The sequence below is a fragment of the Vicia villosa genome, linkage group LG3 (genome assembly GCF_029867415.1).
Source record: "Vicia villosa cultivar HV-30 ecotype Madison, WI linkage group LG3, Vvil1.0, whole genome shotgun sequence".
Classification (NCBI taxonomy): Eukaryota; Viridiplantae; Streptophyta; class Magnoliopsida; order Fabales; family Fabaceae; genus Vicia; species Vicia villosa.
Window position 1 is genome coordinate 32,630,676 of NC_081182.1, and position 27,531 is coordinate 32,658,206.

Below are 27,531 nucleotides of genomic sequence, written 5' to 3' on the forward strand. Positions count from 1 at the left end.
ACCTTGAGCACTATGCAGCTTCTTTTTTCCCTTTTAGCAAGGTCCATTGCCTCATTAACAACCAAAACACCGTCCGCAATATTTCTACCCGGAATAAACGCCGTTTGATTCATCGAAACCAATTTCCCAATGACTTTACGAAGCCTTCCTGCCAATAGCTTTGCTACAATCTTGTACAAGCAGCCCACAAGACATATAGGTCTAAAATCGGATAAAGATTGAGGGTTCTTACCTTTAGGGATCAAAGCAATAAAAGACGATGTAACTCCCTTCGTAAGCCTAGCTTTTTCTTGAAAGTCCTTAACAAACTTCAAAACATCCGCCTTAACCAAATCCCAAAAATGTTGAAAAAACTCAAGGGTGTATCCGTCCGGTCCGGGGCTTTTGTTGCCATCGCAATCCCACACTGCACTCTTGATTTCCTCCTCCGTAAACTCTGTTTCCAGCCATATTCTATCCTCATTTTTTAATGTGTTTAAGTCGATCCCTTCCGGAACCGCTCTAAGATTGTCTTCTTCATGGAAGAAACCTTCAAAATGATTCGCAGCCTCTTTCTTTATCTCCTCCACTCCTTCCACCCTACCATTCGCTCCTTCCAACACCGAAATCGCATTCTTCCTTCTTCTCTCCTTTATGGAATTATGAAAATAGCGAGTGTTCTTGTCTCCGTCCTTTAACCACAATTGTCTTGATTTTAACCTGAGCATACTCTCCTTCACGTTTAAATACTTCCACAGATTGTCGGACGCCTTCCTTCTAACCTCAACCACAGACTCCATATCACTTCCGAAATTATCCACCAGCAGCTTATCCATATCATTTATAGATGCCACCTCATTACTAACATTTAAGTCTATCCAACCAAAAACATCTCGATTCCATCTTTTAAGAATTTCCTTCAACCTTTTGAGTTTTTCAAAAAGAATGAAGTCGCCCCTCCCGTCTATCACAATCTTCGCCCATTCCTCCTTTACGAATTCCTTGAAGCCTTCGTGCTCCAACCAAGCATTGTTGAAGCGGAAAGGTTTCGGACCCCAATCAATGACACCACAATGTAGCCGGATAGGAGCATGATCCGAGATGTCTCTACAACCAATTCGTTGATCCACTACACCTCATTCATCAATCAAGTTATTTGTAACCAAGAACCTGTCGATTCTACTCATTGCTTTCCCGTTGTCCTTGTACCATGTGAACTTTCCTCCCACACACGATACGTCTATCACTCCCATATTCGCTATGAACTCCCGAAACTCCTCATCCCTCTTCGATTATGAGTACCTCTTTCTCCCAGTCTCTCTTCACTGCTAACCACCTCGTTAAAGTCACCGCCAAGGCACCACTCTTCATTACTGTTTTTTTCCCTCCATTGAGTCAAATTCTTCCACAGCTCTCTCCGAGAAACCACACTACAAGGCGCGTAAACATTCACTAGATTGTAATTAGTACCTTTCCAGTTAATGTTAATGCCAACAAAATCTTGTCCAATAAAACTGTAATTTAGATTCAGAGATCCTTTCTTCCACATGATCGCCAAACCTCCCGATGCTCCCACTGAATTTTTAGCAGTCCACTCCACCTCACTGTTTCCCCAAAAAGACATTGCTAATGCATCACTAAAACAAGATATTTTGGTTTCCTGTATAAAACAGACATCCACTTTACAAGACTTAAGCAGAAAACTGATTCTCTTCCTTTTGGAAACACTCCCCCTCCTCTTATGTTATAAGAAAGACAATTCATAATAACATAATTGAGTCCACCTTCTTTCCTTTCACTTCTTCTCTGTCTCTCATCTCCAATTCATCAATAATTCTGATGCTAGATTCATCATCCACACCACTGACCACACCTAATCTACTGATCGATTTCCAAACCTTCCTACCCACTTCTGAATTAGCAGAATTCATTAATCTCCTATTACAGCGGAGGATTTCCGAGTCCGTATGTGAGGAACAGGGGTAGAACTTACCGATTTTAGCGGATGTTGCTTCTGGTTGCGACATACGTGAGCGGCCACCGTTACTTCTTGGAGCTATACAACTAAAATAAGAAGCCATCGGTTCCACTTTCTCTCCCAGATTGAGAACGCATTTCTTCTTAATTCTCTTCTTGTTTCTTTTGGGGAAAATTTCAGATTTTTTGTTTTTCTTTGATTTTGCTGACTCTGTTATTCTATAGGCCATACCCAAGTTTATTGGGCTGCCGTTGCTGCCCTCATTGCTCACCGGTCCAATAAAGAGATTTTTGCATCCATTATTAGGTGTGTACCCCCCTACGGAATTAGTCTCTTGAGACTTTTTACTGCTGCTGCTTTCACTTTTACCTTTTGTTACTGTTTTCTCGTAACTCCCCTTCTCATCATTACCTGCATTTAAAGCATGTGGAATTAAGTTTTCGTTATTGGACGAGATAAGATCGTCAGACAAGCCATCATTCACCTTTTTTGGGGAGGTTGAAAATTTCAAATCGAACTTTCTTCCATACTAATTCTCCATTCCACCAACGCCATTTGTCCCTATGGAAGCAGCAACACACTCTATTACTTCACCTATGGTCTCCTTCCGCGCCGATTTCTCTTCCCTAGACGCGTGTGAATTATCGCCTTCTTCTCTTTCCTTCTCCTGTGCCGATGAACCCTCCACCGGCGATGAGTCAGCTTCCGTTCCCTCTTCTTCTTCCGATCCATCCTCTTCCCCCACAGACTTTGCTATCACCGGGATGATTTGTGGTGAAACATCTTCTTTCAGAAACAGTTTGAAAGCCTCTCCGTTAATGATCAACGTGCAAGCGTCATTGATCAAGGGTTGATGTTTAGACTTAATCAGGATCCTCGCTTCGTCCATCCTTATTCTAGATAACGTATGGTCGCCGCATTTGATGTAATCTCCATAGTCTTCAGCTACCATCTTGAAAAGCTTCATTCCCCATGCATGGCATGGTATACCTGAGATTCTAATCCAGATCAATCTTTCCAAATCTACATCTATCGATTTCCATGCGCTTATGCTTTTGAACCATTGTTCCCACCAACTTCTACGTTCCTCGATGAATAACTCCACCTCTCCGCATACTAAGTCTTCCAGGATGCACATGTTAGGTCCCAGAGGAGTAATTCTGATAGTGAACAAGCCCTCTTCTAAGAAGATCCTTTTTAAGTCAGCAGCCACAGTCGAATCTTTCAATATTCCCGTGAAAGCCCTCCCGTACCTTTCTAGTTCCTCTTCTTCAGAGGTCATTCTATGAACTCTTCGCGCCGTTATAGCCACAGCGTTCTCTTCTATCCTCTCCTTTTTGACGTTCTTAATGACTTCAGCAAAAGAGCGGTTGTCCACCCATCCGTCCCTTCTTCTTCCTTGTGTCCCTCCTCCCTCGACTGTCGCAAATGTCATACTCTTGTGATCTCTGATCATGCATCGCTCGTTGTTGTGTTGTTGTGTCCTGTTAAATCTAGGCAAGTTGGCAAAAAGTTTCCTACCATCCAGGACGATGCTGTCGAGTTTGATGGCCAAATTATTCTTGTCTGTTACGTTGAAGAAACGGACAAAACCGTATCTTCTCCCCTTTCTGTCCCTTTTTGGCGGTATTACAACCTCATCTATATCTCAGTAATCCTTCATCTCGTAATACATGTCCTTTGCACTCCACCTGTCTCCAAAACTCCGTGAAGAAGAAAGATGTTGCTTCCTCCTTCTTGTTGTTTAATCTCCTTCCCCCTCCGGCTATGTCCCATGATCTTGAAACTTTCTCCCCTCGATCTCTCCTTGTTACTCTCTTCCAACCATCCTTGCTCTCTCTCATCCTAAACCCTACGTGTTCATTTAGTTTTACATGTATGTCGGATGTAATTTTTAATACTTGAAATTGGCTTCTATCTAGTTATAAGTTAGGGGAAAATTGTAATTTCCACGTGTGAAATATTTTACGGCTCATTAGTTTTGGGGTGTAGAAGCTCTTGTAAGTGGTTGAAGTATCCCTAATAATAATAATAATAATAATAATAATAATAATAATAATAATAATTTAAATTTTAAATATTATATTTATAATATATAGTTATTTACTAGTATAATTTCATTTTAAAAGAGTATTAAATGTAATTAATTAAGATATACTCCTAACTAAAATTAATTTGGCTTTGGCAGGCGTTGTTTGCATGGGATATTGATACTATACGGTGCAAAAATATATATAGTTGAATGAACATATTCTTAAACAGAATTGTAGTGAAATAAAATTATCATTTAAATGATTATTGAACAATTATGTAAATAATTTTAAAATCAGTTTAAATTATTTAACCAATATCTTTTTACAATTCGAAAATATAAAATTAAGGTTTAATGAAATAATATTTAATAAATACTACTTTTCAAAAAAAAATTATAAAATGAAAATTTTTATTTGTTTTAAAAAATTATTTTATTCCAAAAATTACGGTTTCACAATTTTTTAATAATAAAATATACAATTTTTATTAAATATAATATACAATTTATTTTTAAAAAATGAAAAAATTCTTTAAAAAGTTTTCTAATTAAAAATATTTTTATTTTAATAAAATTAATTAGGAAATACTCCTAATTTTATTCAAATAAATTTCATTATTATATTATGAATAATTAAATAAGAGAATAATACTCATGTCAGTACGTAAATCAATTAATCGTAGCTATTAGATTTTTGTAAGTTGTTGACTTTTATTTGAATCTCATTAAATAATTTGATTTGAGTTTTTTTAGAACCCGAAACTAGATCTGCAAATAGGGAGACTGCTAGAGATCTGCAATATATTCTCCAAGAAAATAGATCTTCAATCACTAGTTTCCTAAATATTCTCTAAATTTAGAAACTAATCAAATCTCTCCAAATATTTTGCATTTTTAACAACTTAACCAAAATCCAAAAGCCCAACTTAACACTTAGTCATGATGTCAGATGATCTTTACATAGGACATCTTGTTCGACATGTTATACTAGATGTAGTTGACAGAACATCTTGTTCAACATATCTTTTGTGCAATGTTGAAAAATTCTATCTAACATGTTGATGTCTAATTTGTTATACTAAAATCAATGCCAACCATAGAGAGAATCTACAATCTCCCCCTTGGCAAATTTTGGCTAAAGCAAATTTAAATATTACAATCAGATTTCAGCAAAAAAAAAAAAACAAAACAAAAGCAACAAAAAGTCTAGCAATACTGCAACAATCTTCATGCAATCCTCAAGTATAACCTTTACACTTGAGACTTCAGTTGCAGATCTAACTGTCAGAGAGTTAGTCTTCTTCTTATTCATATGAAGGTTGTCAGAACATCTTGTTTGACATCTTCGTACAACATTTTGAATGAGCTGCATGTTCCACACACCACAAAACAACAACCTCAAGAAAGAAGTAGAAAGTCCTAAAGTCATATGATGTACACGAGGAAGAAGATAATTGACACTCTCACTCAATGTGGAAATCTATGTTTGTCCCGGATGGAAGTATCCAATTTCCCCTATTGATGGATAACTCTTTCAGAAGCCATAAGTGTCTCATTAAGTGGCATAAGGACCCCTATAGATAATTATTTAATACGGGAATGTATTTATCATAATAAATGGTCTATTTTTATTAAAAATAAATTGTTTATCAATAATCTATCATATAAGAAAAATAAAGAATTTTCCTAATCCTCATGTTGTTATAACGATGAAATTTGTGAGACTAAAACCATTGAATATACTTAGCTCATTTGTTTTAAACACAGTCACCACCGCGCTTTATTGTTTCCAAAGGAAACGAAAGAAAGAGAGGATAAAATCCAAAGAAGTATTTTTTTAAAATCAAAACAAATAAACTAAACAGAGATTTAGGTACGAGGGGTTTGTTATGCAAGGGGAAGGTTTTAAGCATCCCTCACATCTATGGTACTCCATAGGAACTTCTTTGAAAATGCTGTTATTATTGTTGTTATTTTGAAAATACTTTTGTGATTTTTGTTTAAATATAGTGGGGAGATGAGAAAAGAAAGTCTTAAAAGTGAGCTCGACAAGATATCGCATCTTAGGCCTACATACCTCTTAAGTGCAATAGGCAAGTCAAAGCTCTTGTAGTTCCTCTTAAAAGGAAAATAAAAGAGTCAAAGTGGCCAAAATCTTTTTAGATGTTGACCTTTAACAATATTCAACGGGTTTTTTTATAATGGTAAGCTTTAACAATACCTAACAAGTTTTAAAATAGGCCAAGCTTTAACTATACAAGGTCCAATGGTCTAAGTGTAGTTTCACCAGGAATAATTCTCCTCTTAGTACCACGGTTTAAAAAAAGGGTTGGTTGAGCTTTAACAATACAAAACCAAGGGTTGATTTAAAAAAGGTTGAGCTATAACAATACAAAACCATTTTCAAGAACAAGTGCAAAGCTTTGCCAATACTAAGCACAAATTAAAAGAGATTGGGAAAGAGATTGAGTACCTTGACTATTTTAGTCAATACCATTCTCATTCCTTTGGATTTTCAACAACAACTCAAACAATCAATCAATGGATACCTCAAGTGCGTGTGTGATAACATGTGTCACAAAAGACAAGCAAGTGAGTATAACAAAGAGATAAATGTAAAATCAAATGATAATGGATAAAGTAATGTTTATACCTTTGAATTATCTCATGTATGAATGAAGATGATAAATGATGGATGGATGAGTATCTCATGCAATATGGTTAGTACACAATGATAATTCCATGGATAAAAATACAAGTGTACAAGGATAAAATCAACAAGTATATGCAAAATTATATAAGACAAAGAGATCAATGCAACAATTTATATTAACAATGTGAGGCTAAAGATCATGGATTTCAAATTAGGGTTTAGAAAATTAGGGTTTTAGAACTACATTTAAACCTAATTGATTTTTAATGATTAAAGTACCATACTCTAAAAGAAAGTAGGTCTAAGGGTACATGGTAACCTCAAGGAGACATTATCCTAACCCTAAAAACATTCACACAAAAATATACAAGATCTTACTTGGTGAAAATATCAAAAAGAATTTTTATTTTTAGATTTTTAAACATATAAACAGGCTTGTTTTTTATTTATTTTTTAAATGGCTAAATAATAAATATTTTTGGGTTTTTTATTAATATTAGTAAAATGGATAATATAAATAAAAGGAGTACAAAATTTTATTTAAAAAGGATTTTTTTTTACTATTTTAAATAAATTATTGAAATTGGTTAAAAAGAGTGAAAGAAACTAGTGATTAAAAATATGTTTTTATGCCAATGGGATGAAGCTTTAAACATTGGCCAACAAGTCAGGTGCTTACAAGTGATCACTAGGCGCGTTCATCAAATGATATGTGAATACAATTTCTAAATGGCTAAAATGAAAAATAATTTACAAATGGGGTGGATCGATTCCACGCCCTTGGGGTTTAAAGCCTTATAACACACACGTTTGTCACTAAGCCATTAAGATGAAGTCATTTAACATGCACATACCATTAAAGATAAAATAAAACAATTTTATAAGATTCAAATTTTAAAACCTAGCAACTTCATCTTCATCTTTGAGTTACGGTTACTGTATCTTTTTTAAAAAAATTGCCAAATTGCAGAAGTTTCAAATCTTAACCAAATTAAAAAGTATAAAATCCTAATTAGCTTATTTTTTTAGAGGAATTAAAGTATGTAATTAGTTTTTATTTATTTCTACTCTATAATTCAAATTTTTCTGTAAAAAGTATGAACCCTAAAATTTTGAAATCAAATTAAATGGCATATAAAAATGATAAATGACAACTAATATGAGGTTACTGATCCTTACACGATTATAAACAAGATGTTATCAAGTTTTAACCAAAATGATACATAATTAAAGGAGTTCAAGTTTTGAAAGCTTACCTCTAAAGTTGAAAATTGAAACCTGGATTAATGGACTTCCAGAAGTGAAATGATGATCTGGATAGCTTCCTTGGGACCCTCTTGAGTCTATTGGAATGCTTGGTTTGCTTTGAAACACCCTGGAACTCTCAACCTGATTCAAGTTGCAGCCATGTCAAGTGAGGATGGTGTATGGTGATTGGAGTGTTACAGATGTGAAATGAATGTTTAGACAACTTCTATTTGATGTATAGATGCTACCTAAAATGAAAAATAAAAGAGTGCTCGAGCCAAATAGAAGTTTCAAGTTTAAGGCTTAAAAATCCTCAAGGTGGAGATTTAATGGTGATTTTTTGTTAGAGGCAGTTTTCGGGGTGGTGATTATGGTGACCAGCTTCTAAATAATGTATAGAAGCTGTTTGGATGGTTGCTAGACACTCAGAATACTCAGAACTTGAAATTGCTCAAAAGATGGAAATGGCTAAAAGTGAGAATCTCAAGTGAGGGGTGACTTGGAGAATTCTGGTGTGTTTGATGCCATGAGCCTTGGTCTCTATTTATAGGAATTAATTAGGGTTTTTTGGTGAAGAAATAAGATCAAAAGAAGTTCACATGTGAAAGTTGTACTACTTTGCTTATTCATGAGGAAATGAAAATTCCATGGTTCAAAGAGAAGGTACAAGCATGCTTGGAGTTGTTGGTTGCTTTAAACATGTTTAGTCTAATTTTTAGATAGAATGTATGCAGAAGCAGCAAGTTGGGAGCTCAAGGAGAGTGGACTTTGTGATTAAAGTCACTTTTAAAGAATGGAAGTCATGGCTTTATGCTTGAAATGGAATGAAACTTTGGACAATACTTAAAACACATGGATCATAGCTCAAAAGCAAGTGAAATCATCTGATTTTAGTGTTTGGAACAAGTTACATGGGCTACAAGAAAGGAATCTTTGCTGTAATACGGGGAACTGACTTTTATATTGAAATGTCGCGGATAGCAAGAGTCGCCACCGACTTTTATTTTATCCAATTGGAAAGGAAAAAAGAACAGGAAAGACCTTTGAAAGATATTGAGTTCGGGGGGTAGGTTATACAAAGAGAAGGTGTAAGGCACCCTTTGCATCCATGGTTATCCATGGGCTCTTAATTGCTTAGCTCACTTTGTTTGTTTGTTTGAAATGTTTGAAAGAGTGTCGTGTCACTACAACATTTTTACTCTATAGCAACGCCTAATTTTTAGGAGGTAAAATAATTGTTCTCATAGATAGTAATAGACAACTAATTTTATAATTTGTTGCGGTAGCTTATATACTTTTTTTGTAAATCTTTTACAACGGCACTAAACGTTCTCGTAGAGCACAAAGAGAACGTCTCCTTTTAGCAACGGGTTACACCCGTTCTTATAGTTTTTAATTATTTTAATAAAATATTATTTATTAACACCGTTCTCATATGTATTACCTATTCAATTTTTTTTAATAAAAAAAGGCTCCAGCGGGAAACTGAGGTAATTTTTTTTCACATAGCGCTTAATTTTAACTTTTGCCTCACTGAATTTTCATTGTCCCTCCCAGACCTAAAGTGTAAAATTTTCAATGTTCCCTCCCAAATTGATTCTAACACACAGAGAGAAGAAGCATTCATTCCAAATCTGATATCAATTGGTAACCCTAACCCTTTCTTCTTCATCCCAAATGTAACCCTAATCCTTTCTTCATCGTACGAGCTTCTCCCAAACCCAACCCTATTCAACGCAAAAGCTTCCCCTTCTTCTTCGCAGTAGGATTCTTTGCCCTATGAAGAGTTTCCTTCAACTACAGGCTCTCATTCAACTTGGGTGTGCATAAATGTTCTCCTTCACCTTTCTCTATTCTCTGCCTTGAAATCTAACGATTTTGTTTTCGCAGGTCTCAATTTTCAAACCTAACAGTGCGCAAGTTTTCAGTGGTCTGCGAGTTTTCGATTCATCCTGGTAAAAAGGTGATACCTTAATCTAAACAGAACTTAAAATTGTTTCTTAGAAATTTTTAAGCCTGGTGATTGGTATAATTGTCATACTAAAATACTTATGAAATTTTTAAAATTTGTACTACCAAGTTTAAACATGATTCTGTGAACTTTAGGACTAATTGTATGTTTACAAAAGTATTTTGAATCATGTTTTTAATTTCAAGTTAATTTGCTTGTCTTTTATTATATTTAGATGAGTTTATTAAGAACTAGCTAAGTAACAATTTTACTATTATCATTTTCAATGTGTCAAATTTAATATGTTGTGTTAGACAGGGGTATTTGGAACCTATAGCTTGTATATTGAAGTTATCATAAGTTTAACACTTATTTTTTTAGAGTAAAGTATCAGAATAATACAATATCATTGAGCATTACTTGCAGCAGTAGATAGAGATGCTAATATCATTATCCTCTAATATGTGTTTGTGTAAATGATTGGAGTGTTTTACATACACGTTGCTTTTGATTAATTCTTTTATAGTTTTCATTTATAGCTTTTGGACAATGAAAATAAATTGGATTAGTTTTGTATGAAGTTGAAGCTAATTGAAAATTTGATGAAGTATATTATAGCTAATAATGTGTGTCGGTGGTAGTTCATTGCTAGAAATAATATTTTCTAACTAGTATTAAGACATGGTCCTTATTGATGGATTTTGTTATTATATATGGATTGGGTTAGGAGTAGTTATTACTAGTGGAGTTTTGCTTCTAAGAAGAAATAGTGTGCCCCTGCTACTATTTTGGTATTTTGTATGTTTTAAGTGATTTGGTTTCTATTTGGTATTTTGTATGTTTTAAGGTATTTGGTTTCTATTTGTCATTTTTGTTATTTTTGTAATTTTGAGATTTTTGTTTTTGTCAATGGGGAGGAATAGATTTTACAAGTGGCAGGGGTAATTCTTTTATGGTTAGTGTCTTGGGTGGAGTAGAGTATTTTATTATAAAAGCAGTTTGTTGATTATAGGTTGTGCTTGTAATGATTTTTTATTATGATGAGATTTCTATGTAATAATATGTTGGTTATGGTATTTGTTCGAACAATATGGTGTCATTTGATCCATGTAGCTGATCCCATTTTGGGGGATAAAGCTTTGTTGTCATTGTGAATGATGCACATATTTTTTAGCTCTTGGTTTAGGTGAGATAGTAAGTTAATCTCAAATCTTTTGCAACGTTGTACTTTTCTATTGATATGATGTAGTAGTTGTACATTTCTATTTTAACACTGTAATTTTAAATCCTTTGGATTATAATCTTACTTAAATTATATTATTTTTATTTCGCAGGTCATGAATGATAATATCAATGAAGATTTTGAATCATTTGAAGATGAAGAGACGTAGATGTTTAAGTTTAATTTTATAGATTAAAGATGTTATTTTGAACATGAATGATGATTAACATTAGGATATGTAATTTGAAGATGTTTTGTTGATTGTGAATCAATGATTGACATTACGATATGTTATTTGGCAATGTTTTGTTGATTGTGAATCAATGATTATTAGGTTTATAAAATAAATGAATTTTCATTTTATTAAAAAATTATCTTTTGCAACGGTTTAAAAGTGTTGTTATAGTAAAGAAAGCGTTGCTGTAACTTATGGAAAAAACTAAGATATAGAAGGGTACGGATAAAATCCGTTTCTATATACAATAAAATAGCCATTCCCTAAAAATAACATTTGCAACGGTTTTAGTTTGAAAACGGAGTCCAGCCGTTGCTTATTGTGACCGTTCTCTAAAAAAAATTACAGCAACGGCTCTGAAGGAGGCGTTGTCGTTGGCAAGAAAACCGTTCCTAAAGGCTAACGCAACGCCTCAGTTTGGAACGACCTGACAACCGTTCTAGTAGGTAAAGGCAACGGTTTTTTGGGATTTTGCAACAGCTTTTTTGCGTAGCTGTATAGTTAAAATGTTGTAGTGTGTGTGAATAGTAAAAATTTCGTTAAGGACTTTAGCTTGTAAATAAGCGTAGCCTTGTTTGAAAGTATTTGAAAGGAGGTGTGAAAAGTATTTTAAAAATTTGATTTGAATATGAGCAAGCAATTAAGAACTACCTACCCTAAGTTTGTCTTTCTTGTTCTTTAAGTCTTTCATTCGAAAGGGTCTATCCATACCATGAGAGGGCAGGAAGTCTTTCAATTGGATGTGCGGGTCATCGAAGGGTCATCGAGAGGTATCGTTCGCCACAAGACTGTCCCTACCATAAAGAGGGCAGGTAGTCTCGGGGAAGGATATAATAGTCATTAAGGCAACAGTGAGGATACCTTAGCAATCGAAGGGACTATCACCATTTAATCGAGGGACGAGATCATTTATATCGAAGGCAACATCGAAGGGACTATGATCTTTAAATCGGAGGGACATGGTGATTTTTAATCGTAGGCAACAGGCTAAGGTATCCCTACGCTCGAAGGGACTTGACTATTTGATCGAAATCGAAGGCAACAGGCAACAAAAAGAGTGGTTACCTTAAAGGTGAGTGTGTGTAGCAATCACGTGATTGTATTCGATTATATTTATCTTGAATTTGGTGAGCTATAGTTCAGTAAATTAATCTTGTCACTCCCTATTTTACTAACCACGCAGTATAAAAAATTAAACAGTTTATAGGTGCGGAAAGTAAAAAGCGAGAAAGTAAAGGCCCTAATTACTATTACATCAAAAATCAAATGAGCGGCCTATACACATTTTCTAGAATTTAAATAATAAAATTAAATAAATAAATAAATAAGAATGAAAGTAGAATTGAATAAAGGCAAAATTTAAGTGGCGGAAATTAAATAATTAAGGCAAAAATTAAAAGGCAAAAATATTAAACAGAAACATTCGACAATCACAGAATATGAGATGAGAAGAGAATTCGCGCGTAAAAATGGTTTTAGAAAAATCAGGGTTAAAAGCCTTATGGCTAAAAAACCCAGGGGTAAAAGCCTAAAACCTAGCCTACAGTTTGATAGATAACCCTTACATTATTGATAATAAAACATATGTTTATTTGATAAAGATTAAATCTAATTAAAACCTAAAATTGATTAAAAACTATTAAACCTAAAATTATACTAATTATTTGAACCCTAATAATGTTATAATGTTAGCCTAAAACTGAAAATCCTAATTTGATTAACCTAAAATTAGTTCAATTACTTTTAAATAATTAATCTAAAACCTCAATTTTAATTTTAAATTTATCAACAATTTCCACTACCAATCCTAATTATTTATGTTAAAAAACTGATTCTAAAAAGAAAAAAGAAAAAAAATAATTAACACAATTAACACAAAAAAATAAATAAAAAACAAAGAAAAAGAAAACCTTGTTTAAGGGCGTGCGATCCTGTGCGGATGCACTCTGAGAGTCCATGATGCAGACTACCTTCAAGGCCTTCAGATTAGGATCGCTAAGGATCTAACGGTAGCTGCACAAAGGTGCACCATGGTCACGCGTAAGGCTGTACGCACTGGATCTCGTAGAGAGTCTTTATAAAAATTAATTAAACTGGCGCAGCTAGGACTCGAACCTGAGTCAACTTGGTTACCAACTCTCCTTCTTTCCATTCATGCTACAATTACTAGTTGATAGTATAACAACAAATAAATAATATATGAAAAAAAAGACTATATGGGAATTGAAAGAAAAAGTCAAGCGTGGGCCTTCCTTGTTTCATGCTGCAGCCAATGGTAATGGGAGAGAAGGTCATAACATGTTGACTGGCCAGTACTAGAGAGCCACGCGCGCCTGGGAAACATGGAAGTGCTGACCAGCGAATGGGAAAAACACGCGTGTCTTGAGTGGGGCATTGCTACTGTTCATCTTCTTCCTCCCATGCACCTGCGGATTTTCCTTTGAAATTTGATGCGGTTTTACCTGCGGATTTTTCCGCAGGTCTCTCGTCTTCAACCTAGCAATCCAAAACCATTGGTGTAACACGAGTGAGGGGGATTATGGGCACGACCTTGCTTGTCCCAGAGCTTGAATCGACTGTAGGGATGGTAAGGAGGGTGAATAGATCCTTGAAGTCGGATGAAAACGGTCGGAGTATGCTTTTGGATCGTGCCCTAGTTTTTTAGAAACTTTTGAAGTTTGAAACCCTATTTTTCTTGTCCAAAAACCGTGTCCTCATGTCTGATGATATTGTCCTTTTATAAAGGAAAGGAACTAGGTCAAAGTTGACTTGGATACCATGTGAATGATGGGCTTGTATATTTGATTTATTTTTTTGTCAAATCTTGCCAATTTTGATCAATCTCTTTCCAATCAACTTCAATCACCTTCCAATCAGATATTTGATGATTCTAAAAATATTTTTGAGTCAATTCTGATTCTCACGTGCCTTGTGTGATTATTTGCTATTTTATTTACATTATTTTGTATTTAAAGGAATAAACACAAAAATAGAAATAAGTAAATGGCATGGCTTGATGATAAGGGCAATTATGGGTCATTAGAATCATGTTAGAACTTGAGAAATTAGGTCACTTTGTTCAAAGAAACAAAATTCATCCACTTGCTATTTTATTCAATTTATTTTTGTATTTAAGTGAATAAACCCAAAATAAAATTAAATAAAACCACAAAATAAGTGGAAATTGGTTTATGGGCTCTTCATAGGTTTAATATCATGTGGATGATCCAAAGTTAAAGGCCCATTACTTGAAAATTAGATTTTGTTTACTTAGGGTTTCAAGCAATTTCCAATTTTCACCCAACTTGTGCGATTCGTATCTTGCTCAATTTTCCATCTTTTTGAGTGTTCTTGTGCTTCTTATAAACCTTGAAGAGTCCTCTAACCAATGCTTTTGGTCCCGTGTCAAAATAATTTTCCATGCTCCATGTGTGCTCTTTTGAAAAAGATGACTTCTGGTTGACTTTTGAAAAGGACCTATAATGTTTTGGTTCGTATCTCTCGAATGACGCATTTTTAGACTTGGCATGTGAGAGACAAAGTTGTAGAGAATTCAATTTACTTCAAAATAAGCTTTGGATGGGAAATTTTTGATGTTCCATGTGGGAGTTATGGCTGGTCAAAGTTCAGTTGACTTTCTTCTAGAAAACCCTAATTTAGAAACTTTGGGTTTTGTTGATTTCTGAACTTTTCTTGATTAATCATGATCAATACTTGATCAAATGATGAATGATTCTTCATAATGGGGATGTTGACCAAAAATCAGAAGTTTTGACTATGGTTTGACCATATTTTGACTTTTAGGTCAACTAGTCGATTATTGATCGTTTGGGCCATTGAGTGAGCAATCTTTTGAACCAGGGCTTGAAACTTGGCATGAGGTTTATTTGAATCATATGAGAGGCCATGGAGTCCATTGGAGGCATCAGAACCTGACTTTTCTTTGAGAAAGAGAAAACCCTAGTTGGAAGGCTGTTGTTTAGGAGAGTGTATACTTAGTAGAATATTGAGACTTTGATATTAAAATGAGCTTGAGTACGAAAATGTAATGGGCAAATTTTGGGGTATGACATTTGCATTTGAAACGGTTTTGGCTCATAACTTCTTCATGTTCATGTTTGAATTCAAGTGTTATGGTGCTCTCTTTGCAAAATCATATCTCATAGCTCAAGTGATGAAATTTCATGCTAATGGTCTCTTTGGAAATCAGTTGGTACATACTTCAATCCACTTGTTAACAATTTTCTCAAACCTATTTGGGATCATGGTGAAAATTGGTCCTAAAGTTGGAAGAAATCCATGTTAAAACACTTGAAATTTTCCTAAGTTTTTTGAACATAAACTTCTTGATCCAGCATCTTCCAAGTTAATCACTTTTTGAAGAAATTCTATTAGTGACAAAGCTATTTGTTTGATCAAAATCTACAACTTTCATGTTGGGAGATTTTTTAGTTTGAAGGTGAATTTTGAAGTTCCAAAAATGAGGTCAAAATCACTTAAAACCCTAATTTTGACTTTTGTTGACTTATTGATCTTTGATTGATTTTCTTGATTTTTCTTGATCAAATGACTTTAATAATTATACGTTGATGATTTTGATCCTCAAAAGTCCATAGTTGACCAATTTTCTCAAAAGTCAAAGGTTGACCCACACAGTTGACTTTTTCTAGATGAAATACAATCTTGTGGATTCCAATTGAATCAAGCTCTTCTATTCAAATGGTTGATGTGAATGGATTATAATACTGAACTGAATATCATTGAATCATAATTTGAGCCATGGAGCTATGTCCTAATTAAAGGTCAACTTTCCAGATGAATTAGGTCAAAACCCTAATTTGTGCACCAGATGAATTTGGAAGTTGTTGATTTTGAATTAAGCCATTCTTAGACTTTGATTGTGATGTTGTAATCACTTAAGAATAGGATAATGTTTGGACTCCTTTGTGATCTTTCAAAACCCTAATTTGCTTAGTCTCCTTTTGATTAATCTCCTGCCTTGGAACACAGGCAACAAGCAACAATTTCTTTGGTATTTTGGTTAGCAAATGAGGTATGCATGATGTTAATGATGATGATGATCCTACTATATGAAATAGGGTGGGATATTACTATTCAAAAATTGGGGTACAAAAGCTGCCCCTATTTAAGTTCCTGATACCTGATGAGGGGAAGATGAAATCTTCTTCTTAGCACGGTAGGAGGGACTTAAATATAAAAGATAGCATAATTTAGACCATGAGAGCCCACATGCATGACATGAATGCAATATTTTTTTATTTTTATATGGAATAAACAAGTAAACAACATCCTTTCTTCAGATCAGGAGAAAGGGACCAGATCTACTAGGGATACATAATAAATCGTCCCATGACGCTGGAAAGACTACGAAACACTACGACCTGTTCCTGACTCTTTGAGAGACTTTCACCCGCCGGAGAAGAAAAATATCAGTCTCCTCAATGAACTATCTCTGGCGCTGAGAGACCTACCTTTCATTTGGAAAGAACACCGGGCTCCTTAATGAACTATCTTTGACGCTGAGAGACCTATCTTTCATTAGGAAAGAACAAACTTCCAAATGAATTGCCTCGACTGCTAGGGAGACTAATTGAATAAGATAAATCATCAAAGTCTAATTGATCCAAAAAATAAAAATAAAGAGAAGAAGATTGAGAAGAAGAGAGAAGTAACACAAGGCAAAAAGATTATAAACCAAATTTCTTCACAACTAGGTCAAATATCATACAAATTAATCATCCATTTTGGTTGATTAGGTAATTTAGATCTATCAATGCCCAAGTTCCATTGTTTTTGATGATCTTTATGGGCAAAGTAGTTGAAAAAAATTCCAAAAAGGAAAATGCATAAAATGAATAATAAAAAGATTTTTTACATGGATAATAAGATGCAAAAATGAAAACCATAATCAAACTGATGAATAAATGGAAAATGAGACCGTCGAAAAATCATAAATAACTTTTAATATTTTTATAAATTTTTTGGTAATTTTTGGAAATAGAAAACTATTTTAAAACCAATTAAAACTAAAAAAATAAGACAAAAATCAAATAAAATAGATAACATGAAAATAAAAAAATCAAAAAATCAAACAAAGTGTAAAATAAGATAAAATATTTTTGTGAATTTTTTCATAATTTTTTAAATTAAAATGCATGAGATACAATTTTTTAACTTATTTTGGGCCTTGGAATCATCTTTCACAAAAGTAGATTGATTGGCATCAATATTAAAGAGAATTTCTTAGATATTGCTATCAATTTTCTTTCATGTAGGAGGGAGGATAAGGAGTATAGTTGTCCAAACGGGCTACCCGGCCCTAAACGGGTCGCCCCTAGCGGGCCTCGGGCTTTTTCTGGCCGGGCCTAAAAAGCTCATTTTTATATGGGCTCCGTTTTTACTACCCAGGCCCAGCCCTGTTCGGGCCTCGGGCTTTTTCGGGCCGGGCCCAAAAAGCCCATTTCTAAAAAATATATTAAATATTCTCTTTAATTTAAAAAAATTAATTATATTAAGCTTAATTTTTAAAAAAATATTAAAATTTGTTTTTATATTTCACTATTATAAAATATATTTTAAAGAAATACAAAAATTTGATTTTTTTAATTAGTATTAAATATTAAATTTTATTAATTAAATTTTAAATTTTACTATTTATCGGGCCCATGGGCTACCCGGAGCCCATACGGGCTGGCCCATTTAGGGCTGGGCTTTTTCGGGCCGGTCTCAAAAAGGCCCGAAACAAAATGGGCTCAAAAAATTAGGCCCAAGCCCTAACATTTTTCGGGCCCCGCGGGCCGGCCCATGGGCTTCGGCCCATTTTGACGGCTCTAATAAGGAGTTCTTGTTTCTCGGAGTTCCAATTGGTTCTAATCCGAGAAGTTTATCTACCACTACAAGAAATGTTCTCCCTAGCCACGTGAAGTTGTGACGTGATTCTCACGTGTGTAAAATAAATAAGTTGTCACATGAAAAACACGCCGCAACGTGCTTATAATATTAAAAAATAAAAAGTAACGTTAACAAAGGGGAGAGTCAGAATAAGTTTTTTTTAAAAATAGTTGTGACGTGTAAAACACGTCGCAACTCAAAAAATAAAAAATGAAAAAGTTAGGATGTTTAGTTTCGGAGGTAGAATTACTCTTCTTAAGTCGGTTTTAGGAAGTCTCGCGATTTTAATGCTTTCTTTCTACAAAGCTCCAAAGAAAGTTGTGAAAGAGATAAAGAAAATTCAATGTAATTTCTTGTGGGGAGGTGGTCTTGGCTTAAGAAGGATCGAAGACTTTAACTTCTCTTTATTGAGTAAGTGGGAGCGAAGAATCTATGGGGAGAAAGGAGAAATATGGTTTAAAGTCTTGAAGGCCCGGTATGGTGACGTAAAGATAATGATGGAAAACGGAGGGGGTAAAGTGAAAGAGAAGGTTTCTAAGTTTTCTTGGTGGAAGGATTTAATCTCTTTGGATAAAAATCATTGGGAGGGTGTATTTTTTAGCCGTTGTCGTTTTCGCGAGGGGAACGGTTTTCATACATCCTTTTGGCATTACAAGTGGCTGGATGAGGGAGTTTTAAAGGAAGTTTTTCCTTCTCTTTTTGTTGTATCTTTTTTACGGGAGGTTTCAATAGCAGCTATGGGAGGGTGGTCTAATGGCGTTTGGAGGTGGGGGATTTCTGGATCCCTTCTTCTGTCAGTTATTGGTGCTGCTGCAGAGTTATGTTTTGACGGAGAGAGTTTCTGATTTGGTCGAGTGGGAGGGAGCTTCCGACAGGCTTTTCTCGGTTTCTTCCTGCTGCTACTTGCTGAATCAGCGCCGGATCTCTTGCAGTCCTATAGGGAGGTTCGACTCAGCTTTAAAGTTGATTTGGATATTGGAGGTTCCTCTCAAAATAAAGGCTTTCGGGTGGCAGTGTTTCATTAGTAGACTACCGATACGGGATTTACTTCTTTATAGAGGTATCAAATCTATTATTAATTTATCTTATGTCTTTGCGGTATCAATCCTGAAACTTCTTCTCATTCTTTCCTGGAATATTATGTAACTGTTTTGGTTTGGAAAGACACGGCTAATTGGATCGAGATAAAGGACTTTAAATCAAACGATTTTAAGGAAAGCTTTTTAAAGTGGTTTCCGTATAGCAAAGAAAATTGTTTTAAGAAAGGCAAGGAGGGGGTTGTTTGGTTAGCTATTTAGTAGTGATACGTGGAACATCCGAGATATAGTGGGGAGATTAAATTTTTGGTTTAGAGGTGGGCGCATATAGGAAAAATTAACCAACTCGATTGTTATTTTTATGATTTTAACAGGAACCCTTGGTATTATCTGTTATAAATTTCAATTGGGGTGTAGGTTTTCCATTCGGAGTTTTCTCCTCCCTTGCTTGTAACTCTTTTTGAGAACTTTGGTTCTCAGCTTCAATATATCATTGCTTTTAGAAAAAAATAAAATAAATCTGAAAATAATGTGGTGCGATGGATGGAGTCCACTTAAGCCAAGTAAGCTTATCCAAGGGCCCTCAAAACAGGTGCACCATGGAAATTAGAGAAATAAAAGCACTTGATCTAGTTTAAAAACAACTAATAGAAATAAAACAAATGGAAGGCTCTCATTGGTTGGACGAAACATGTCATCGTTTTCAACCTCCAGCCTTCGTTTTCAACTGGAAAACCGTGTTTCCACAAACTGTAACTATAGAGGCTGAGACTACTACCATTAGATTCATCTCTTCATCGACATCTCAACCATATGCATCATGAGAATTTATTCAAAGTGTGTGATATGAATTTTGGGAAAAATCAGAAGAAGTTTTAAAACGAAAAACTCAAATGAAATGCTCAAAACGAAACATAAATGAAATCCAAGGATACAGTTAGAATCAGAGAGACAAGATCTACATTCTCATAGCTTAATCCAAATTGGCAATGTTCGCATCAAGTTCGCATCCAAATTGGCAATGTTCGCATCAAGTCCAGATGTGTATTTCTGAGAGTGTAAGGACCTTTAATGAGTAAGTCATCCATGAAATATCCTTCTTCATGATAGTACATGTCGGGGAGTTGAACGAAATTTCAATCTCTAAGCATGTGCTGCTTCACCATGTCCATACTCACCTCACACTCCAAGAAATACATAATTAGGGCGGTTTCCGTAAACTTCACCTCCGCCGCAATGTCTTCAACCTCGATTTCGACTTCAATCTCTCCACTTACTATTTGTGATGCTATATACTCCATAACCAGACCAATTGCAGGATTCCGATTGTAACTCAAAACGTCAACCCATAGCTTGCGTTGTTCTTCTTTCGGTTCAGCCTTCTTTTGTGAATTTAGGGTTTCCTCATCACCCCCAATTCCTTTGGCACCACTCGACGATCCGATTCTTTCCACTATTTTCTCAAGTTATAGATCCTCTGCATTCATTAGAACCTTAAGCCTTTCAACACTGGTACTGTTATTCGGCGACGAAGTCGCTGATTTTCCCGACCGTCCCCGTGCCTTTCCCATCGCTAGAGGTCCTTAATTAAATCAAATATTTTATTTTGGATAAATTTATTTTTGTACTTAAAAGATAAATTTTTATTCCAAATTTTTTATTTTTATAAAAAACAATAGTTACATCTGAAAATAATGCGTGTGTCATACCAGAGGCTGTGCGTATGCAAATTTTTTTTCTTTTAGACATTCAAAATGTTCACTTTTACTTTTAGACATATTTATCAACAACTTTCTTTTTTGAACTTTAAAAAAATGGATGTTTAAATCCCTTATAAACCTATAAACCTAATAGCTTGAAGTTGTTTTGAGTTTACATGTGAAAACTGAAGCTCAAGGGGCCGCACATGCATTTATGACTTATGATTCATTGGTGTTGGATATGTTTTTTTAGAGTTATTGTCAATGATATCATAGAATTTGAGGTAGCTACAGCTTGAATTTATTTTTTTAAAAAGAAACCATTTGAAATAAACAACATCAACAAATAAAATGAGCAATAGATTAATTATGTAAAATAGATTCTTAGTATAAAATCCAGTTTTCTCTTAATCCAGTGTGATTAAACAAATCAGGAAAAATTGATGAAAAAAAAATTAAAGGGAAACTATTTGAAATAAACAACCAATTCTATGAGCTCTGTAAAAATAGATAAAGATCTCACCACAAGTGCAAATTAATCATAATTTCGTCTTCATCATAAAGACACTTAACAACGATTCGGTGTGTTCCAGTATTGTTTTGTTCCGTTTTTGCGGTAACAGACTGTTTTAGAAAACTTTGGGATGGAGCACTTGTCCAATAAAAAGCACCGTTCCAGAGCAATCTTCTCTAATCAAAAACATGAAAGGGTGGTCGGCTACAAAGTCTATGGGAGGTGGTGGTTTGCTAAGCATAGCGCATCCAACCCTAAGTCCAGTACTGGTCGCTGCAGCAGCTTCAGTTCCTCTTTCATTTACTTCAATATAAGATTTGTGATATATTGCCGAAACATAAAGTTCTTCTTCACCTATAGGAGAGTCCTCTACCATTTTTGTCAAACCTCCACCTGCTTCATAGAAAGGTAAAACCACTCCTAGCTCCTTCAACATGCTAGAAGTTTCAAGGCCAAAAGAAATATTGAATCTTGGAATTCTAAAGTCACCTACTGGCACTGAATCTCTAGGACGTGTATGCTTCAAAAACTCAGAATCAGAAGCTACCTTTCCGATCAAAGCTAACAATCCATCTTTTGCATCAGGAAGATAAAAGTAAATAGAGAAACTACGCCTATCCTCATGCTTATATGACTCACCTCCCTTATAAAAAAGACGAAGGACTTTAAAACCATCAAAAGTTCTAATATACTGTTCATTCTTGCTTCTCATGAAGGGAACTTGGACTGAACTGCCACTGAGAAGGTAAAAATCACAGTCTTTTGTTTTTGATTTATCAAACTCTGACGACCATGCTCCTTTGAAGTATAGTGCATTTGCGAAGATAAGTTTGGTTAAGCTATCAACTGCACCAGGTGGAAGGAGATTCTTTATAAGACCTTTTGTCTCCTTTTCAGCCCATGAATTCACTTTATTTCTCACTTCAAGTGGCTTTAAAACAATATCAAATATAAAAATTAATATTATACGAAAAGATCATTTGTACTATGAATTTCCTAAACAAATTCAATAAGACATGATAAAAATAGAGTGGTGATAGATTAATATACCTCGGTTGCGAAATCAACTGAGTCAATAGCGGCTTTGAAATCAGTAGCTACACTTTTTTTGAAGGAATGTTGAAGAGATAAAGATCGTTGAATCCACACACCATTGACGAAAGACACCAGAGGTCCGCCAGCTGGACTGTTATCAGCGAGCACATAGGAAACGAGTTGAGAGCATAAGGTTTTGAGTTGGTCGGTGGAATTAGCACGGAGGAATTCAAGAAGCTGGTGTTGCGTGGAACCATCAGAGCCAACAGCTATGATACTGAGTATGATTTGGAGCGACAATGGCGAAAAAACAATGTTCTTTTCTTTGTATTCTTCTTTGGAGAACAAATGTTTGGCTATGGCCAAAGAAACCTCCGTTTGGTTGGTGGTTGAGTCGGCGAGGAGATTCATACTTCTTCCGATTGTAAAACACTAGAGAGCTTGCTAAACCCTAAACCCTTATATATTTTTACAAAATGTGCCTTGCCAAGTCAAGTTACCCAAAAATATTAGGGGCCAATAATGAGAGACGGCGAAAAATATTGAAGGAAAAAGATACTGAGCGAAAAGTTTGTACCTAAGAGAGAATATTTATAATGCAATTAATACTAATGAATACAAATAGTAACGGAATTTTCAAATTTAATATTAAAATATAATAAACAGATATTCTATTCCAAATTAAATTTTGGAAAATATATATTTTATAATGTACATATAATACATTTGTCAAACATTTAAAAAACTTACAAAAAACATAATAAATTTTTTTTAGTAACAAATGATAAATTTGGAGTTGTTAATTATTATTAAAAAATAGGATATGCACCGAACGTATAAATTAATTTTATAGTGTCAATTAATTACTATGTATTCAACTAAATCAAATTGTAATTTTCAAGTTATTATTGGTATAACATAGTTGAGTGATTAATTTTTATTAGACAATATTGTAAAACTATTTTATACCGTCAGTATATAGTAGTGTTTTAAAACTCGGACGAGTGATAACATCGGTTAATGCATTGGATTACTAGATGAGTAGTCAGATCGACGGGTCACTAATTGACCCGTATGATCGTTGACCCGACCCAAGAAAAAATATGAAAAAATATATTATATTTGCTACAAATTTTAAACATATCTTAATTTTTATTTTAATCTTATTACTTAAAGAGCATACTTTAAGATTTTTAATTTTATAAATATTTTATTTTAATAAATTATAATTTCAAGATATTTAAAATAAATTTTTTTAAAAATATATAAAAATAATTTTCACTAAATTTTTTAAATCTTCCCTAATTAACTTATGTATTTAACTTATTCTAATTTAGTTAGATGTTCAAAACTTGAATCTAACCCTAAAATACCTTTTAATCCATGCCAGAGAAATAAAATTAACAAACTAATATTCTGTACTAACAATGTTATACATTTATTTAAAAATATTAGTACATTAAATTTTAATATATGAATTTTAACTAAACAATAAACATATATTAAATTAATAATTACAACAAAAACAAAATGTTGTAAGAATACTTGGTTATACATCATCTACATTTATGCATGAGTCTTTGTTTATTATTTAATGTATAAAATATTGTTTCTATGAAAAATATATATAATTTAGATCATGGTTGATAATAAAAATGCTGATGACCGGTGGTTAAGTTAGAGGAGACATATATTGTTAGCCACAATTTTGATTCTTTGTTGCACAAGATGAAAATTGTTTTTAAATATTGAGATAACTTATAGGTTTGATTCATAGTGTGATTGATATTTTTTTTTTATTTGAAAGCAAAAATCTATTGAAGGGAGCCAAAACTCCAAACAAAAACAAGTCAAAATATAACAAAAAGAAAATTACACAACCAAATACACAGGGGCGGATCCAGACATCACATTTTAGTGTGGCTACATATAAATGACATTACATTAAAAATAAGAAATAATATTTTTTTTAAACTATACTATATTTATAATGAAAGTCAGCCAAATATAAGAGATTAGAAAATATAAAAGTGAAAGAAAAATTTGAGATTGTGACATGTTTTAAAGGCTAAATTAGACCGGTCAGTTGAACAGAAAATTGAAAGGATCATCGGTCTATTAAATCAGTAAGAGTCAAGCAGAATCGATCAAAATCAATAAAAATTGACAAATCGACGATTTTGAAAATTTGACATATTAAATGTTTATTTTTTCCTCTAACAACGTTGTGTTGATAATTTTTTTAAAGAATAAAATTAAAATATAAGTAGGTTTTGATTAAAACTTATTTGGAACAATTTTCTCTCTTTAGAATTAAATTTATTAAACGCTTCACTTATTTTCTTATTTAATTTAGTTTATGTTACAGTTAAACTTTATTCAAATTTATTTGATTTGTATTTTATACTATTTTATTGTTTGTGATAATTATGTTTTAAATTTGAATTTAAAAAATGTATTTGTAAAATATGAAATTTTGAAATTTGATGAGTGTCGATTTATTCAACTGAATTGTCCAATTTTGACAAATAAACCTATGACCTACTCTCATCAAATTGTTGACCGATCTAATTTTGTAAATATTAAAAAAAAGGATATATATATATATATATATATATATATATATATATATATATATATATATATATATATATATATATATATATATATATATAAATAAATAATATGTATGTTATGTCACTTAATAAAATTCTTTGTGGATAGCAAATGTCTTGTTGACTTGTAGTCAACATTTGAAAAGATTATACATCTTGATGTACTAACATTAGTTTATACTTATTTGACACTACTGTATATATAAAAAAGAAAGAAAAGAAAACTGGTGTGGCTATAGCCACACTTAGCCACAAGGTAGGTCCTCCCATGCAAATACACCTATCCTAAGTATAGCAACCCATTTTTGCTAAACTCATAAAAGTCACAGTTACGTATCGATAGTGTGATTGATATGTTTTTCGATTTGAAATGAAGGTCTACTATTTTGATCAACCCACTAATGACATCGACTCAGCTGGCTGGTCCGGTCTAAATTGTTAAAACAATGGTGTATAACCATTAAACTCATTTTTTTTAAAGGCAAATATATTAAGAAATCGCACTAGGGGTGCAACCCTTACAACAAGATTACAAGGCTTTGAAGCAACCTAACGGTAACACGTACCACTCAAAAAAGCTAGAGGAAGAGGAAAACGGTTCCTTGCTAGCCAACCAACTCCAAGAAGAGAACATTACATTATAAAACACAACATCAAAACTTATGGGTTTTGCTCGAAAAAGATAGCGTTACGCATTCGCCATATACTCCAAGATGTTGCAATCCATATAGTATTAATCCTCCTCCTGTCATTATGAGACTTCACCATATTTTGCAATGTTCCAAAATCCATAAACTCCTCCAACGAGAGAGTATTCTCGACTCCTAACCACGAATAGATCCTACTCCGCACCGTCTTGGAAATGTGACAAATAAAGAACAAATGAATCAATGTTTCCGGATGATTCCCACATAACACACACAGCGGATTGGAGGAAACAAGGGCGACTCCTCTTGACAACAACAAGTCCTTTAAAGGAAGTCTAGCAATAAATAGTCTCCAAGCAAAAATCTGAATCTTTGGAGGAATCAAAAGCTTCCACATTACATTCAACATCCCTACTGTAGGAGGCTGCCAAGCGCTTACCTTGGCCCTAGAAAACATAGCTGATATGCTTGCCACGGAGAAAACTCCGCTAAGGTTCGGCTGCCACAGGAAGGAATCAGCAGCGCTGCTGCCAGTAACATTAGAAGGGCTGGTCGCTGCCAGCAGGCTGCCAAGGAGCTCCCATTATCCCCTAATATGTTGTTGGACAGAATAGCGGAAGCGATGTCAGCAGCCCTCATGAAGCGCTGATTCTGCCAGCAAACAACTCCATTGTTCCAAGAAAAAAGCAGCAGAGACAACACACAATTTGTTAGAAGACAAATCAAATAATTCCGGAAATCTCAATTGGAAAGATTGATCTCCACACCAAGAACTATACCAGAATAAAATGTGATTTCCTTTTCTAAAGTTTCAATGGACAAAGCTCATGAATCCTCCTTCTTCAAAATCCACATTAGCAGCATTAAGAGCTTCCCCATCAGGCACCTGCACCTTGAGCTTCGGGTCTTTGTATCTCACCTTCAAGAATCTACTCCAAATAGCATTGTCTTCTGTTAAAATTCTCCACTTCCACTTGAGGAGAAACACCTTGTTTATTTCGCCCACGTCTATAATTCCCAATCCTCCTTTCTCTCTAGGTTTGCAAACATTTTCCCAATTAGCCCAATGAATACATCTCCTATTCACATTTCCGCACCAAAGAAAATTGCTAATGAGGCTTCTTAATTCATTTATAACCTTAACGGGCGCTTTATAGGAAGAGAACGTAAAGGTCGGAATCGCATTAAGCACCGTGTTTATGAGAGTCACTCTACCTCCAATAGAGATATTCCTACCCTTCCACGTAGTGAGTCTACTTTTAATGTTTTTGATCACCTTCAACCAAACTTGCCTCCTTATAGGATTCGAACCCACCACAATCCCCAAAAAGGAGAACAGAACAATTCTTCTTTTACAACCAAGAAAAATCGTGGCGGAATTCATAAACCACTTTCCCACATTGACACCGAAAACATTGCTTTTGGAAAAATGAATCCTCAAACCCGAAACGATCTCGAAGCCTCTTAGCATCACTTTCAAACTGCCTAGATTATCTCTAGTAGGTTCTCCTAGGATGATGGTATCGTCCGCAAATTGCAAAATGTCTAACCTCTCCTCTTCCCCATATTTGAACGGTTTGAAATCTCCCAAATCCACCGCTTTCCTCACTAATACCGTTAATCCTTCCATGGCAAGGACAAAAAGAAACGGTGATAAAGGGTCCCCTTGCCGCAACCCCTTATGCGCCATGAAGTCTTTCGTTGGGCTACCGTTCACCAAAATTGACATGTGACTCTTAAAAACACACTCCTCCATCCACATATTCTAATTCT

The 27,531-nt window shown here is 34.2% G+C and overlaps 1 protein-coding gene across 1 annotated transcript in view; it reads right to left on the bottom strand.

The window, feature by feature from the left end:
- The window catches only part of LOC131655342 (serpin-ZX-like), a 41,285-nt gene extending 18,378 nt beyond the window's left edge, over nt 1-22,907 (bottom strand). The window contains exons 1-2 of the mRNA XM_058925227.1: nt 22,512-22,907; nt 21,586-22,392 (exon numbers count right to left, since the gene is read on the bottom strand). Of these exons, the coding sequence (XP_058781210.1) occupies nt 21,586-22,392; nt 22,512-22,907 (1,203 nt within the window). The remainder of the gene's footprint in view (nt 1-21,585; nt 22,393-22,511) is intronic.
- Between the last annotated feature and the right edge of the window lie 4,624 nt (nt 22,908-27,531).